The sequence below is a fragment of the Anser brachyrhynchus genome (assembly GCF_964034855.1).
Source record: "Anser brachyrhynchus genome assembly, chromosome: 10".
Classification (NCBI taxonomy): domain Eukaryota; kingdom Metazoa; phylum Chordata; class Aves; order Anseriformes; family Anatidae; genus Anser; species Anser brachyrhynchus.
Genome location: NC_137705.1, coordinates 17534558 through 17551211, shown reverse-complemented (window position 1 = coordinate 17551211; position 16654 = coordinate 17534558). Strand labels below are relative to the sequence as shown.

General features: G+C 49.6%; 1 protein-coding gene across 2 annotated transcripts in view; it reads left to right on the top strand.

Moving 5' to 3' along the window:
- Nucleotides 1–16654, top strand: part of RNF123 (ring finger protein 123) — a 50846-nt gene that overhangs the window by 3286 nt on the left and 30906 nt on the right. Inside the window, exons 4-23 of one of the 2 annotated variants that reach the window (XM_080606619.1) lie at nucleotides 2107–2186; nucleotides 2661–2758; nucleotides 3683–3737; nucleotides 4070–4155; nucleotides 4872–4958; nucleotides 5469–5536; nucleotides 6640–6765; nucleotides 7476–7590; nucleotides 8411–8515; nucleotides 8652–8777; nucleotides 9421–9513; nucleotides 9710–9783; nucleotides 10266–10383; nucleotides 10842–10941; nucleotides 11302–11363; nucleotides 12271–12342; nucleotides 13062–13182; nucleotides 13982–14083; nucleotides 15620–15726; nucleotides 16260–16458. In XM_080606619.1, coding sequence (XP_080462745.1) covers nucleotides 2107–2186; nucleotides 2661–2758; nucleotides 3683–3737; nucleotides 4070–4155; nucleotides 4872–4958; nucleotides 5469–5536; nucleotides 6640–6765; nucleotides 7476–7590; nucleotides 8411–8515; nucleotides 8652–8777; nucleotides 9421–9513; nucleotides 9710–9783; nucleotides 10266–10383; nucleotides 10842–10941; nucleotides 11302–11363; nucleotides 12271–12342; nucleotides 13062–13182; nucleotides 13982–14083; nucleotides 15620–15726; nucleotides 16260–16458 — 1994 coding nt within the window. Of the gene's footprint in view, nucleotides 1–2106; nucleotides 2187–2660; nucleotides 2759–3682; nucleotides 3738–4069; nucleotides 4156–4871; nucleotides 4959–5468; nucleotides 5537–6639; nucleotides 6777–7475; nucleotides 7591–8410; nucleotides 8516–8651; nucleotides 8778–9420; nucleotides 9514–9709; nucleotides 9784–10265; nucleotides 10384–10841; nucleotides 10942–11301; nucleotides 11364–12270; nucleotides 12343–13061; nucleotides 13183–13981; nucleotides 14084–15619; nucleotides 15727–16259; nucleotides 16459–16654 lie in introns of both variants that reach the window. The other variant, XM_080606618.1, reaches the window with a different exon arrangement.

Sequence of the window (16654 nt, the reverse complement as noted above, 5' to 3'; positions counted from 1 at the left end):
CTATTACTGATAGATGGGAGACCGTATGTTTCTCAGGCTGAGGTACTGTTGGTGCTTTCCCCATTAGGAGCCTCCAAAGGAAAGGAAACACAGAGTTGCTGTGCAGTGTCTGTTTTCTTCTGTTTGTTTTCAGATCTCCTTCACCTTGTAGCCCACCAACTCGTAGCTTTGGATGAGAAACACTTTCCCTGCATTTAGTTCTTTTGCCAGAGGCAAGTGGAAGGGGTTCAGGGCAGGTACAGGTGTTGCAGAGTGAGGCAGGTGTGTAGCTGCTGCCGGCTGGCGGTGCTGCAGACTGGCTGGGCTCACATTCCACGGGCTATATTTAGTGATGCCAGCTCAGATGTGAGCTCAGAGCTTCTAAAAATAGCTCCTGGCCCTCTATACACTTAGTGAGCTAAGGCTATTGTGGGGGGAGGCAAAGTGGGTTATTTTGCCACAAGCTCTCCTGTCAGTGTGCCTTGGAATATTCTATCTGCCCAGGCGTTTTGGTTTTCCATACTTCTAATTTCTTTGCCTGGTGATGAATGACTTGGAAGCTTAGAACTGGCAGTTTGTGTGCCTGGTCTCTCTGTTTTTTAGCTTCTTTCCACCCTTCTGCCTGGACTTGGATATTTGGTAGAAAGCCCAGTAGCAGTCAAATAGGTCTTGAAAATACCATTTGCCACATGAGAGCAACTTTTATGGTATGATATGTTGTCTTTGGACGCTTCTGTTCCTCAGTGGAGCTCATAGCAGACCTCTCTCTAGCTGTCTCATGCTCTTCTGGCCTCTCTCCAGATCTTCTTCTCCATGCTAGCTGCTGATTAATCTGCCTTGCTGAAGCCACTCTCTCTCATGCCAACCCAAGCTGCTTCTTCATTTCCACTTCTGTGCATTTTCACATCCATCAGATTTTTCAAAATGTCTCTTACCACAGTCTTAGGGAGGTCCTAGTCCCAGGGAAGTGAGAAGGTTGTTCCACAGAAGATTTTGGAAATGGGAACAGGGACAGGAATAACCAGTGACTCTCACAGTAAAGGGAAATTCTGTTGGTCCCAAAAAGACCTTCAGTACGACTGATGTTGTTCTGTGCAACCTTGAGAGTCTTGGAAAGGAAAAGAGCATGAAATGACAAAGTTTGCTGCTGTCACGAAGCTATTTAGAGCAATGTAAACATAGGGTGGTTGTGAGACAGTGACTGGATACTGAAGTCATCATTGAAACTCGCTCTAGGGAAATGTGAGGTGGTGTATTGAAAGGGGAACAGCCCCAACTTTGTGCATAAAATAATGGGCCATTAGCTGACTTCTGCATGAGTGTGAGACTGGGTGGGGAATAAAACAAGGAGAAAGTCAGAAAAAGCAAATAGGAAGCAAGGGATTGTTAACAGAGGGATGTAAGATAATGAAAACTATTATGTCACTGAACGAATTAGTGCTTCATGCTCTTTTCGGTTAACACGTGGTTCTGGTCTCACTACTTCCAAAAGGGTATCTTGGAGCTGCAGAGGTTTTGAGGAAGGGTAAGAGCAACAGCCAGAAGTCTGGAATGGCTCCTGTATGATGAACTGCTAAGTAAGCTAGCCTTGAAATGAGAGAACTGGGGGAGGCTGCTGTGAGGAAGGCATCTAAAGTGGTAGCCTGAAATGGGCGGGGTGTGAGATTTCTATTCAGTACAAAAGGTGTGAAGACACCATGTTTTCTGCTGTTGTCAGAGGGAGGGTGCTGGGCTAGCCTGACCTTTGTTTGAACTGCTTCATCCCCTGGTACAGTCTTCTCTTTTGTTTTGTATTATGAAGTACTTGGGAAAAGAACTAATCCTGACAGGCTGAATTTGTACGATGCTGACTGCAGCAGTCTCAGTCTGTAGTCATTGATAATACATGCTGGCAAGATACTCTTGAGCAGACTGAAGACTTTAAGATCCTTTGTTAACTACTTTGCTTGTTCATGCTATGTTTGGTCCTTGATTCATTCATTGCACCAACATGCTGGTCAGCAGATTCCTCAGATTCATGGCAAGAAACAGATCAACAGAACTTCCTCGTTCACTGTCTGGACTGAAAGCCTTTAAAACATGAGGGCAGAGTTTTCTGAAGAGCTTCTGTGTGTGTTGATTCCCTAGAAAGCACCTGACGTTCCAGAACCTACAGGAACACCTTGACCGGTTGCTAGCAGAGGAGAATGGCTCTGAAGACAGTCGAGGTAGGAGACACAACGTGTCTGTGCAATTTGTGCTTCTGCTTGTGCTGCTTAATTGGGAGAACAAGTTGTATCATGCAAAAGAGTTCCCTCTGTAAGCGTCTTTCTGCCCTCCTGTGCTCTAATTTATTGTCCCTTTAAATCCTGCCTGGCTTCAGTTACGTGACGTGTTGGCCAAACATTTGGCTCAGAGTTTAGTTTGGCCTTTGAACTCTGCCAAAGTAAAATTTTCAGGTGACGTGGAAGGTTTCACGTGTCACCTGACTGCTGCAGAGCTCAGACCTTGAGCATTGCTGTGCAAGCTTCTTTTTAAATCACAGGTGTCTTCTTTCCTGAAGTTCTCATGGTCTAACGTGGATAATGCTGTTTGAGTCTTCTGCTGCTGCAGCAGAATTGAAGTGTTATTGCAGTCTAGCAGGTGGCGCTCATCAGGTGTGCTGCTAAAACCTAACAGGTTTTCTGCAACTCTTGTTTCAGATCAGGGAGCAGAAGGCCGGCTTGGTCCCTCTACTGTAGTGTTGGACCACACGAGCGGTTTTGAGGGGCTCCTGCTGGTTGATGATGACTTACTTGGGGTGAGTGTGATGCTGGCTGCAGCAGGAAATGGGCTTGTGAGACTAAAAGCACTCAGTTTGTTCTTCATGGCAGATCGCTGTCACTGGCTGTACAGTATGTTTTTAAATGGAGTCTACCCAGAAAGCTGAGGGATCCTGGAGGAAATAAATGAGCTCTCCTGGGAAAAGGTCTAGCAGTACCCCTAAGTCACAGCAAGCTCTGAGTGGAGCTGCAGGGAAGGGGAAGTGTTATGCTGGCCCAAGGGCTCACTGAAGAGCTTGGCTAAGCAGAGTTGGTGACAGCAGCCAGCTTTCCTGTCCCTCCCTCCAGTGACTGCCTCTTCCTTCCTTCCTTCTAGTCTTCTGTAACAGTGGTGAGAGGCTGAGGCTGAAGCCAGGCCTTGCTGCTGCACTGGCTGCTTCCTTTCTCCTTTGTTTCCATTAGCTCCCTTCTGTTTCCTTAGCTGATGTTCCTTGTACAGAAAATCAGCTGAAAGAATCCACTGGAACTGAATCCTTTCCTACTTCAGTCATTTCTCCACTCCTTTCGTACTTTCACCGAGCACACACAACCCTTGCTCCTGTGCTCGTTCCCTCTTTATTCTGTGTAGCCAGGAGGCTGCCCTTGTCTCCGCTTGCCGTTTGTCTAGGATTCAGATGTCTTTCCTATATAACTGTCACCTTTGTATGCCTGTCACAAATCACCATGTGTCCCTTGTACTGCTGCCATGCTGCATGTGTCCCTGGGGTTTATCAAGTAGAGATGAGCTGTGGGGAGGATGTGGGATGGTTCCCTCGGGCCTGTTGGCTCTAAGTACAGCTGCAGGGATGGGGAATACATCACGTCTCTTCCCCACACTATGATCCATGAATAGTTAGTTCATCATGCTCTGGTTTTCAGGCCTTTTTGCCTAACTTTAAAATATCTTTTGTTTGTCGGTCCAGGTGATTGGCCACAGTAATTTTGGCTCTATCAGGGCCACGACGTGCGTGTATAAAGGTAAGGATATAAGTGGGTGATGCTTTGAGAAAGGTCCCAGCAGGAGTGTGTGGAGGCTTGCACAACTAGATAGCTCAGGAAATTTTGAATATGTTGCTGTTCTAGATCTTGAGCCCTGTCTTCCCCAGTTCTTCCACTGGCTTTTCCAGGAAGTCAGAAGGATGGAGGATTGCGTGGTACCCAAGTAAACAATTGGGAGGGAAATGCCAGGGATGTTGCAAAGATCCGTTGAGTGCCCAGATTCTCTTCTGTGGGAGCAGTATCAGGTTCTGCTTCTCTAACAATGAGTCAAGCAGCATGGATTTACTGTGTGTGTCATCTTTTTCTTCCAGGAAAATGGATTTACGAGGTGCTCATCTCTTCCCAGGGACTCATGCAGATTGGCTGGTGTACTCTCAACTGCAGATTTAATCAGGAGGTACTGTAACTGCTGCACCTGTCTGCTCTGTTACTCCACCACATTTTAGGTCAGCATGGAGCATTGCACTGGTGCTGTGCTCCTGCCCTGCTGGCTTTTTGTGCCCACCACACACACTAGAAATGCCAAATCTGCAGCTAACTAACAGATCTTTACTCAACTCTCCTTCTGGTCTCTGTTCCCTGAGTGGTGTGTGGAGCAAAAGGCTTGTGCACTGGGTGTGTTGCCTCTGCATGGATGTGTTGCTGTTCAGCTGACAGGTTCTCCAGAGCGTGCGTGGCTCTGCAGTGCTGGCTGCTGTCTCTCGGGAAGACCCGCAGCAGCCAATACTACAGGTCTTTTTTGCCTAGGGGAGGCAGGCCCAGGCCAGCTCTTGTCAGGCGCTGGGTGGGATGTTTGATGCTGGGAAGGTGTGTCAGCTGTGGAGTTCCACTAACCTGCCAATCCCTGCTGCATGAGAGGGGAGGTGACAGGCATCCTGAGGGGCTGTTTTGGCAGTGTCATATATTAGTACCCTTCTTCTGACCCCAAAGTCGTGTATTATATATTTCCGAACCAAAGATCACACAGGTCATTGGATTCACTCTGCCCAGGCAGAGCACATGTGCTGTCAGTTGCTCTCCCTGTCTGCCAGTCTTCCCCTTGAAGCTGCTCTTGCAAGGAAGGGGATCCTCTCTGCTTGGTCTAGTCTGAATCTCTTTTATACTTTGGTGCAGGAAGGAGTTGGAGATACACCAGATTCATATGCATATGATGGCAACAGGGTGCGTAAATGGAACGTGACCACTACCAACTATGGCAAGGTGAGTACTGTCCTCCCAGGAAGGCGGAGAAGCAAACATCTCCTTCTGCTCCCTGGATTCTTATGGGCTCTGTGAAATGCCCTTGGGCTGTGCTCCCTGCTTCATTGTGCTCTTGGGGAGGCTGTGTGCCAGCACTGATTTGTACTTGAGAGGTGCTGGGCGTGCCACATAGGTGCTTTCTTTTAGCAGCCCCAGCAGACTGGATTGCCAGCATAGTGATGCTGGTGTGTCTGGAAGGCTCTGGTTCTTTGTAGCCCATCAGAGGATTGCAGTGTTGGCATAAGTCTGATCCCATGCACATCCCTAGTGCTGGAGGGGGAAAAAAGATCCCAGCCAGAGGCTTATGAGCAGCTTCCAGAAGTGTCTGAAAATGCCACGTGAGCTGCTGTCAGAAGGAGCTGTCTCTCCTGCAACCCTGAATCACAAGGGATTGGTTGGGTTAAAGTCTTTCTTCCGGTGTGGGAACACCCTAGATATATGTCTAACATTTTTCCTCTCCTTCTACTGCAGTCTTGGGCGGCAGGAGACATCGTCAGCTGTCTGATAGACCTTGATGAGGGCACCATTGCTTTCTGCTTGTAAGCATCTTTGTCCCGTTCCTTGTTTTGCGGGTGGCTGTTTGTCGTATACATGCTTTGGCACTGCTCAGCAGGTTGCTGAGCCCTCTTTCTACCCTCTCTCCTTTAAGTTCCTCAGTATCTCCAGCCTCTGCTTCTCTGCTTTGTGTTCAGAAGCCATCTAAATGGACTTTTGAGTCTCCAAAGTTCAGGTGGGAGCAGCTGGCAAGAAGGTGCCCAAGCAGCTCCTAAGTTTGTATAAAGTTTGCTAGGATTTTGGAAGGGAAGGCACGTGTTGTGTTGCTTAATACCACAGCTGGCTGAGCCCCACTGACTGCTTTTGTGGCCAGTATAGACCTTGCCTGCCCTAGACTCACAGGGAGGTGTGAAAAGGCTGATAGATCTCCAGCTTCCATCTCCAACAGACAATGAGCAGCGGCCAGCTGGAGTAAGAATCTGAGGGTGGTGAGGCCCTGGCACAGGCTGCCCAGAGAAGTTGTGGATGCCCCATCCCTGGAAGTGTTCAAGGCCAGGTTGGATTAGGCTTTGAGCAGACTGGTCTAGTGGAAGCTGTCCCTATGCTCTAGTGGAAGGGGTTGGAATTAGATGATCTTTAAGGTCCCTTCCAACCCAAACCGTTCTGTGATTCTATGAAGAATTGTTCCCTGGCCCTAAACTGCAGCCTGCAGCAAGTCAGCTGGAAATAAAAATTGTCAGATGCTTCTGCCATCTTTTGAGAATAGTAGATTGAGACCATTCTCCTTTTCTTTCCACCAACATCAAATGGATGAGGCCAAAAATGTCACCTGCCTTTAATATGCCCTGCCGGTCAGATATCTAGTAAGGATTTTGGTTGCCCTTGGTGCTGAGTGGGGCTTTTCGTACTGTGCAGACTCCAATGCCTTCTCATGCTGTTATATGAAAATGGGAATTCTGCTGTGCTCCCCAGGGCACTTGCTCAGTAAAACTGTGGGGTTTGCATGTCTGCCAAGCGAGGAGCCATGAATGACTGATGTGTCCATGTTGGCAGGGCTCTGGGAGGGGAATGCAGATACCTGGATTGTCCAGCTGACCACAAAAACCTCCTACTGTGGCTCAAGTTTTGTTGTTTTTTCTTCTTTCAGGAATGGCATATCTCTGGGAACTGCTTTTGATAACATCACAAGAGGTGCTGGAATGGCATACTTCCCTGCTATCAGTCTCTCATTCAAAGAGTCTGTTGCTTTTAACTTTGGGAGCCGTCCACTTCGATATCCTTTGGGTGTGGGAAGAGGAGGTCTAAAGGGAGAAGAACCTGTCCTGAGACCATCCTTTGAGGCTATAGAATATACATACCTGAGTGCAGTTCACTTTTTCTTGGCGCTTTTGCTCAGAGCAGAATCAAGGAGAGAAGCAGCCATCTCTCGGTGCACAACTGCAAGGCACGCAGTCACCTTTTCAGGTGCCAGCAATTGTTGAAATGAGGTTTGCTTTGAGCTCTCACTCAGTAGCTTACGCTGCAGCTGCGTGATGCCAGATCCCAGGCACTCAGCTCCTGCAAAGGTCTCACTCTCCAGGTCTGGAAACCCTTGTGCATTTGTGCTTCTGAGCCTGTTGGCTTCAGGTCTGTTCCACCTCTCAGGTATGCAGGACCTCTGACGTGGTAGGAGAATTGCCTGCTGTCTCTGTGCAGAAGCTGAGACCTGCAGCCCTTGTCAGAGCAGTCCTGGATGTGCTTGTTGACAGCTGTCATGGAGGCTCCTGGTGGTCTTTCTGATGAGGACAGAGCATTTAGGGAAATCCTTGGTGGTTGCAGTATGGGCAAAGTGGGGAAAAGATCTTATGGCTTATCATCTATTTATTTGATTTGAACTGTGACTTAGGCATGCATGGATATAAAGTAAAATAGAGAGACACTATTTTCTTTGCACAAACAAAAGAAGTCTTGAAAGGATCGGATTGCACCTTAACACTTGCCTACGTATCCAGTGGAAGGCTACCACCCCTTGCAAGACCCTCCTGTCTCAGACCTCGTGAAGGCTCGCAGGCTTTTAGGCTACCTGAAGAATGTGATCCATATCGGGATCGATGTGACGGTAGGCTAAGGTTCCTGAGCAGGTCTGTGGGGCATCATGCCAGGAAACATGCTTATGCACTTCTTTGTACCTGCTGGTAGCTCAGATGTTTCCATACACCTATGAGTCTAAACACCTGCTTGCTTTTGCATGGGGCATGCACATCTCTGGACTTGCAAAATGGGATTCCTAATAGTTCCACCCTGAGGCTAAAGTTAAATCATACTGGGCTTCGTTCTCAGTCCTAAGACGTTTTCTTCCAAGGGGTGAAGTTTGTTGGGGTCAGAACTGATGCATGTGATATTGCAGCCTTGAAAGAAACTTGTTCATATCCCAAACGTTTTCCTGATGTCCTGGTGCCATGATGCAGTCAAGTTCTCAAGGCAGGTCTGCCTTGAGAACTGTTTTGGCTATACCAGTGTTCACTAGAAAACATTTTTTTCCTCTAGGGTGAGAGATGATCTGTTTCTGCACAAAGGACAGGGAATGCCCTCTGCTCTGATCTCAGCTTGCTTGGAGGCCTGGCTTACTAGTTGAGGTCTCCTGCAGGGATTCCCATTTACAAGTAGTCACACGCACTCAAACCATGTTCTGGAAAAACAGATTGTCAGGCTGCATGCACGTTACTGATAATAAATGATGTCTGATCTGAACTACAGCTCTCCAGAGGCATGGTCCTGGATGCCTTGCCACCCTCATTTGCCACATTCAAGCTTTCTAGCCCAATGAGGTGTGGGGTAGCAAACAGTGGCTACTCCAGGCCCCCAGTTCTTTCAGTCGTTGGTGCAGGGTGGACTGGGCTAGCTCCAAGCTGTGTGTTTTTCTGGGTTTGGCATTGCAGGAGGGGAAGCTGGTGGAGAAGGACACATCCATGTGGCAATTGCAGGGAGAACCCACAGTGTTGATCACATTAGCCCACATCTTCAATTATTTCTCCCCTCTCATGGTGAGTTTTGACTGCTCAGTGCAAGTTTCTGTAGGTACCTGGTTTTGTGCTTGCAAGGGGAGGTGAACTGGGCCTTGGCCTTTGCTCGGAAATGACTCTGCCCTGGAGGACTGTTGACCTGCCTGTCTGTCTGCAGTGCAAGGTGTACCTGGTGGAAGATGTGCTCATGACCTTCCTGTTGAGCATCCTGGAGCGAGGAGGGGCAGTGGAGGCCCATCCCCTTATTCAGCAGCTGCTGGATCTCATGTGGCTTCTCATGGAGGTGAGTTGCTAGGGCACTGGTTCATGCCCAGGGAGGCCACTGGAGGTGCTGAGCATAGGAAACTTCACCCAAAAATACTGGTAGTGATCAACTTCTTTCCCTTACTGGTGATCAGATGCCTGTTTTTGCAGTAGACCATTGTTTCCCTGAGGTTGTCTGGCTCACCAAATGAAGCCAAATGCCCCAGTGGGGCTGCTGAGTTTGTAGAAGAGACAGCTCTTATCCTGTGGGCTGGCTGTCGGTTGGGCTCAAAAGAACAGCTCCTCCATCATCACATTTACACAAGAGTAACTTGTCTTTCCTTTCGGGGTTGGTTCTGCCAACACCGTGTGTTGGGTAGGTTTGGGGGACGTGGGCATGGGTGACTTACCCCAGCCAAATGGGACCTGGGACTTTGGTTTGTCGTAGACGTCTGCTGGGTTTGCTTTACTAGTGCAGCTGCTTCTTTCCCTGTAGCAAGGTGATGGCACCAGCCACTGCTCAGACTTCCCTGTTGAGTCAGGTGAACAGACACTGTGGGTTCTGAGCACCTCCATTTTCAGTGCACAAGTGAATGCTGCATCCTTCCAAAGCCACACTCTGAGACCTATCGCTGTTCCTGACACCTTGCTGTTGCTGCTCAATGTGTTTCTTATTTTCTCAGGAGTATGAAGTGCACGAGTGCCTCAAGCAGCTACTGATGTCACTGCTGCGGGCTTACAGGTTTTCTCCCATCATCCCAGACCTGGGTTTGCAAGTGAGTTGTACTTCTTGATCCCCAGGAATTTGTGACTAGCTAACTTCTATTATGTCCCCTTGTCCAGGGGTACCTGATGTTTTGGATAATCTGCAGTTGTTTGATTTAGAGATGACAATTCTGTCCCATTGTACCTCTTAGAGAGTTGTGTCCTCTTCTGTAGATGGAGTCAGTTTTGCTTCTTCTGTTTCTGTAGATTCACTACCTCCGTCTCACCATTGCAGTCTTGAAGCATGAGAAATCCAGGAAATATCTACTCAGCAATGTTCTGTATCCTTTGTGCCTCCTCTAGCCTTCATCCCCCCTGCCCTCGATAACACAGCCAAAGAGACTGAAAGGATCTGCAGGTCCTGGGAGGCAGAAGCCACTCCATCTTTGGGAGTTCATTTCTAATTGCTCAGGTCTCCTCTGTCTGCCTGACACCATTCTCTGCAAAGTTCTGCTTTGAGGAGGGGGAAACAGTGCCACGAGGGAAGGTCACATCCACATCACTAACACACAGGACTTTATTTCTACCTGACCAACCTCTCTGGTGTCCCTAGAGCAAAACAGGCTTCTGAGCAGTCCAGCTGCTGTTGTAGCATTTGGGCAGCCGCTGTGATAACTGCATGGGCCTTCTCCCAGGAGAAGGGGGCTCTGGATTTTGCAGAGCTTTGAGTGGTTGTTGGAGAGGGGTCTCTCACTACGGCTCAGGGAACACGCCCTGCCCCTTCTCTGATGTAGCTGCTGTGCTTGCTTTAACGTTGCCGCAGCTTTGATGTGCTCCGTTCGGTTGTGTTCTTCTACATCAAGAGCCCGCTTCGCGTGGAGGAGGCTGGTTTGCAAGAGCTCATTCCCACCACGTGGTGGCCAAACCGCTTCACCAAGGAGGTGAGTAAGGGCACATCTTCCTCTAAGGAGACTGAAAGAAATTTGGTGGCCAGCCGTACCCATCATTTGCTGGCCCCGTGTTTCCAACTGTGTTAACGTTGGTGGACCCTTCAGAGCTGTGTGAGAGTTGTAGCCTCTACATTGCCTTATCATCTTTATTATTCCCTTATCAGGGATGTTTAGGGTACGTTGCTTGGGACAGGGAAGGGAACAGTTTTCTGTGGCAACGGATTTGGAAGGGAACCTCATAGAGTCTAAGGAACTGCAGATTGTCTTGTGTGTCCTCAAAAGATCTCCTGACATTATTCATTACAAGGCCAGGGGAGGCCTGTTTAGGCGTGGTGCCAGGTGCTGTCACGCACTTGTACATTGTCTCAGTGAGCTTCTGTTCCTCCTTTGACAAGACACTTTTCCTTGTGCAGTGCTCTCTTCTTAATCAGGGTCTGTCCCCCAACCAGGGCAAGGAGAGTAAGGAAGTGAAGGAGGAGAGTGCTGAGGAAAGGCTGAGGCGGCGGGCGTATGAAAGAGGCTGCCAGCGGCTCAAGAAACGCATCGAAGGTTTGTGAGGAAAGATGGAAACTGCCAAGACCCCATACCTTGTGTGCAGCCAGAGGGACCAATCCACAAGCTGCAACATCCCACCAGGGGACGTGAGCAAGCCAGAACTCCCCTTTAGTGGCTGTCCCCTTTAGGGGCATCCCCATCAGATGGGGATGGATTTATTGCTAGGTGGAGAAAGAGAAAATTCTCACAGTGATGGGACTAACATTCTGCTGACGCTGGTTCTTCCTGGGCGGCCTGTGCTGGGGAGGTGGCCTTTCTCCTGGTGACAGGGTACTGCAGTTGGGGTTAATGTGGGTGGGCGGTAGTCCTCCAGTTTTTGTTGTCTGACAGCAGACTGTTTTGTCCCTGTTCTAGTGGTGGAAGGTCTCCAGGTTCAGATTCTGAAGTTGCTGCTGAACAACAAAGACAGAGGAGGGGTAAGCACTCTGTGGATTTTTTGCTCCAGTATCTCCACATCCCAGGACTTGTAAGGTACAGATTTTTGCACTTTCTGTTAGAGTTCGAGTGCCAGTTCTGGGACCAGCAGCAGTTCTGGGAGTTGTGTGGTGGCTAACACATCACTGTGTCTGTACAGAAGTGCATCTGTTGAGACCTTCGGTCCTCAGAAGTAATTCTCTAACTGATCCATTAAGGCAGGCTGAATTGCATAAACTGAGACTTTGGACTCTGTTTAAAGGGGTATCAGATGCTATGCCAGTGTTAACCGGTTATATGAGCTGCATCTAGGCCAGTCTTGGGTCTCTGTTGAACTAAGCAGTCACAATCTGACTGCAGTTCATTCTACTCTGACAACTAATATTAATTCCAGAGAGAAATGAAACATCAGCTATGTGAGCGCGTGCCTCTAGGGAGCAGGTGGAGAGTGCTCATCTGGGTAAAGCTGAATATCTGTTGGCCGTGATCAGTGCATCCCAGTACAGGCCTCAGAAAACTCAGCACTGCGTAGCAGTGGCCTGTGAGATACTCGTGGGTGCTCCAGCATTGGTGGAGACTGGGTCAGTTGCTTTCTGCTACGGAGTGTGGCTCCCAGGCAGATACTGGGAGCTGCTCTGTTCTCAGTACCTCAGTACCTTCAGGCCCCATCAGTACTCAGGCATCACTCTAGACCCAGACCTTTTTGTGGGGTTTCTGGATGCGTGTTGATGTAGGGTTACGCTGGGGGTCTGCCTAATTAATATGGAAAAAAATAGCGTGCCCCTCTGCTTTAAGTGCCTAAAGCCTGAATGCACCCCTGGGCAAGCATGACTTGAGGCAAACATATTGCAGAGGTGGACAATTAATGCCTTTCCGTGTGAGTTCACCATCTACTTTTCCTCCTGCCAGGGGGAAGCCTCCAGATACATCTTCCTGAACAAATTCCGCAAGTTTCTTCAGGAAAATGCTAGCAACAGAGGGGTAAGTAGCAACAGAGCAATGTTGTTAGCAACATGCTAGCAACAGAGGGGTAAGCCTTACTGCAAGCCTCACTCTGAGAGCTGGTACCTCCAGGGTGGGAGCTCTTACCCTTTCGGCTGGGCTGCTTCCAGCAGATGAGCAATTGAGATCTAGATATGGCAGTGTGTGGGGAGGAGGGAGAAAATCTGAGGCTAGAAACCAGGGAGCTTAACCAAGTCCTGTGTAGTGATTCAGGCGGAAGGAGATCCTTGGGAGCAGCCTTGGGTGTGAGTTGAATATCCTGCTAAAATCTCTCAAGTGCAGCTGTGGTGTGCTCTGCCACAGTTGGCCTGCTGGCTTCAGCATCCTCTTCCCCGCCTGGATGAGGACTGGCCTTCCAGCTCTGGGTCAGGCTGTCGGCCTGCAGCTTTGGAATCAACCCTTTCTTCATCTGCCTCTCTGTGTTGAAGAGCAGCCCGCCTTTAGTGGTGGAGCACGTGGTATACATCCTCCTCTATCAGACCAGCTTGTTTTGGGGCCAAGGACTTTAGAGGTGGAAGCTGCTGCCTGCCATCAGTGCTGGGCTCCATCCCAGTGCTGGAAACTAGAGGTGCTCTTTGCAAACTGGTGCACGTGAGCAAGGCTGAGAACAGGTTTCTTCTGCCTGTCCCATGTGGCCACTGGGACTAAGATGCACTTTCACACCTGCCCTAATGGCTGAACTCTCATTGTTGCCCTAGAACTTGACTGTGCTGTGCCCGCCAGAGTACATGGTGTGCTTCCTGCACCGGCTTATTGCTGCCCTGCGTTTCTTCTGGGATGGCCACAAGGCAAAGACCCCTGCTGCACTGAGCAGTGATGGTAAGGTCTGGTGGAGAAGCTTTGAGGATGCTTCTGTGTTTGGGCCAGGGTTTGCCTCTCCAGGATGCTGAAGGTTTTGTGTTTCCCATGGGTGCTGGTGCCTTCTATCACCCTGTGCTTGTATTTCCTAGTCATTCTTGGAAACTCCTATATGCAGATCCATTCCATTTAATACCTTGACCAATTCTGGATAATTCCTTTGAGAATTGCAGAATATCACCTATATTTGCTAGTTCATCCTGTATGCTCTGGAGCAGAGTCCAGTATTGATTATGGGTCTGTAGGAGGGTAGCTCAGTGGTCCAATAGTTCAAGTGGAGGGAACGATATTTGTGTATTTTCTTGGTTCTGAGACTGTGGGATTATGGGGAAATCAAGTCAATGCCAGTTGCTTTTCCACTCTTGAACCCAGCTGTGCCTGTCCCTTTTCTTGCTTTTGGCTTATCCTTTCAATAAGTGCCTTACAGTACCCTGTGGCACTCAGTGTCTGAGCTGGAGTAGCCGGGTGGAAAGCTGCCGAGTTTTCCAAGGATCCAATTTTCCCCAGTGCCTGTGGCTGGGAGCCTTGTTGTCAATGACCATCACTTGCTCTTGTTTCTGTGCAAATCTCGTGCTTACTTTATGGTGGAAGTTGCCTCTGCCTCAATGGCTTGTGTTCTTATAAGAACACAAGCTGTCACTCAGCGTGGCTTCAGGCTGGGCCGTGGGGTCTGTCTGAGGGCTTACCTGTTTGTGCTGGTGTGTGTGTGGGTCCTGTGCATGGGACTGATGGGACAAACAAATCTCCTTCTCTGCTTTAGAGGCGTATGTCCCTCCCCAGCTTTTCTATAACGGGAAGGTGGATTATTTTGACCTTCAGCGACTTGGAGGTCTCCTGTCTCATCTCAAGAAGACTCTGAAAGGTAAGTGCTCTTGCTTCCAATACCTGCACCCCAGGTCCTGGCTGAAGTTCACCCAAGAGACATCCCAGGGAGGGAGCTGTGGATAATGAATTGTGATTAAATGGAAGGAGAGAAGATCTGAGCTTTAGTGAGATGCAAGTTACTCTAGAGAAGACAGCATCTGTCTGGTGTGGAGCGTCCTTTAACTTGACGGCGTTACATCCCTGATTGGGGCACTAATTTGTCATCTTTTCCTAATTGCGTGCCTTAGCCTGAATGTTCAGTTGGAAACTTTTTTCTAATCTAATATCCTGATTTTCTCTTGCTGAGCTTTTACTCCTTTCCCCAGACTTATGGTGTGTGGTGGGCATAAGGGAGAGGAGCTGAGCACAGTATCACTCTCTGTGTCAGAGCACCCTCAGCCTGCCCAGCAAGCAAAGCCAGGGAGGCTGCCTGTAGAACAGGGGTTAGACCTACAGTTTGCCCTGGCACGTCAGCAGCTCCAGCCCCCCTTGCTGCAGCTGTAGTGGCATGTGAGGCCTGCAGCGGTAAGACTGGGTATCCAAGTCGAGCAGTCCTTCGGGGATCTTGCTTCAGCCTTTGGCTGGTGGAGGAAAGGGGGATAGTCTGGGAACACCTGCTGGGGTAGTGCTTTTGCTGCACCACAGCCAAGGGCTGGGAGCTGTCAAAGCGCTGACCATCAGCACGGCTCTGCTGGGTGTGAAAATGTCTGCATTTTCCTTGCTGTAACACTCCAACACGTAGCAGCCCCGTGTCCTTCCTGGACAGCTTTAAACCCATGACTGTGGACTAGAAGACACGGTGTTCAGGCTTTGTACAGCGTAGCTGTCATAGAATCAGAGGATGGTTTGGGTTGAAAGGGACCTTAAAGATCATCTAATTGCAACCCTTCAGCCATGGGCAGGGACACCTCCCTCTAGACCAGGCTGTCCAAAGCCCCATCCAGACTGGCCTTGGGCACTGCCAGGGATGGAGCATCCACAACTTCTCTGGGCAGCCTGTTCCAGTGTCTCACCACCCTCAGAGTGAAGAATTTCTTCCCTATATCTAATCTAAACCTACCCTCTTTTAGTTTAAAGCCATTACTCCTTGTCCTATCAATACACTCCGTGATAGAGTCCCTCTCCATCAGAGCAGCCTTCCTCTGGGCTATAGGGGACCTGCAGTCCTAGTGAATTGGGGACATAAAATGGGGCAGTGTTGAAGAGTTGGAGGCTTATCAAATGGTCTCAGGCCCTGAGTTTCCTTCCCTATGCTACTCCAGTTTGTCCCCAGCAGTTGTCTCCTGGTTCCTTAGTTATTCTGTTTGCTGCTGGTAGGAACAGGAACAGAAACGCGTTCTCGGTGAGCTGCTTGGTCTTCGTTCTGTTAGCAAGGGCAGATCTATTCCACATAAAGGGAACGGTGAGCCTGTTCTGATGCAGCGTCCAGCTTCACTGGCTGCTTCTCTGCTGCTGAGAAGCAGGAAAGAAGATGAGCCTAGGGCTGTGACAGGTAACTCGCGCATTCACAGCTGCTCTGGTGTGCTTTGTGCAGATGACCTGGCTGCAAAAGCCAATGTCTTGATTGACCCTGCAGAACTGCAGTCAGTGACTATGGATGATCTTGATGAAGATGAGGAATCAGCAACATCAGCAGCACAGGTGAGCCATGTACTGCAATTCATCAGTGGGGCCCCTGGAGCTGGGGCAACAAGCTTAGCCTCTAGCTATTTGAGCTTTGCTTTAGAGAGAAGCAGTGTCTGGGCTGGGACTGTAAGCAGCCCGTGAGCAATTGGGTAAACAGCTAAGCATGCACGGGAGCTGCCGTAGATCAGCAAGGTCCTGGATGCACCAAGTCTGAGCAGCAAAATTTTCTCTTCTCCACATTCTAACTCCTCACAGACCCAAGTGTGCCCCCTCTCTTCAATGGCAGCTCTTGACACTTGCATTTGAAGGGGTGCAAAGCAACTGTAGACACAGCTTCTTGCTGTGCAGATCTGCTGATTGTGCCTGGCATGCGCCCTTAGGAAGGAACACACGTCTGCTAACTGGCCACTGCTGGCCCAGACTCGGTGGGGAAGGTACCTCCTCCCTTTCCAGTAGCCCCTGTCCATCTGTACCAAAATCCTTGCAGGGACAAGGGGGTAGTCAGCAGCCTAACAGCCGGAACTGTTCCTCCCTTAATTTCTTCTCAGTCTCAGCGTCCCTCTGCCGCCTTGGCCATCGGTGGAGCTCTTGCCAGACCTGGCTGGCTCAGCTCGCCCACCCTGGGCCGCGCCAACCGTTTCCTCAGCACCGCGGCTGTCAGCCTGATGAACCCGCGGCGGCCGCTTGGCGCCCTTGAGAAGGTCAAAGTGCGCACGCTGAGTGTGGAGCAGCGTACAGAGGAGGACAGTGAGTATTGCTGCATGGTAGCGTGGCCCAGCTGGTCCCTGGGAGAAGGGCATCTTCAGCTCCCAGTACTCTCAAGAATAAAGCAATCTAATTACTTCCAGCATTGCTCCTTCCCGTTTCCAGCGCATACTGAGACCCACAAGTCCGCAGTCAGCCACTTGGCTGTCCTGCATGTGACACCGTTGATGGTGTCGCT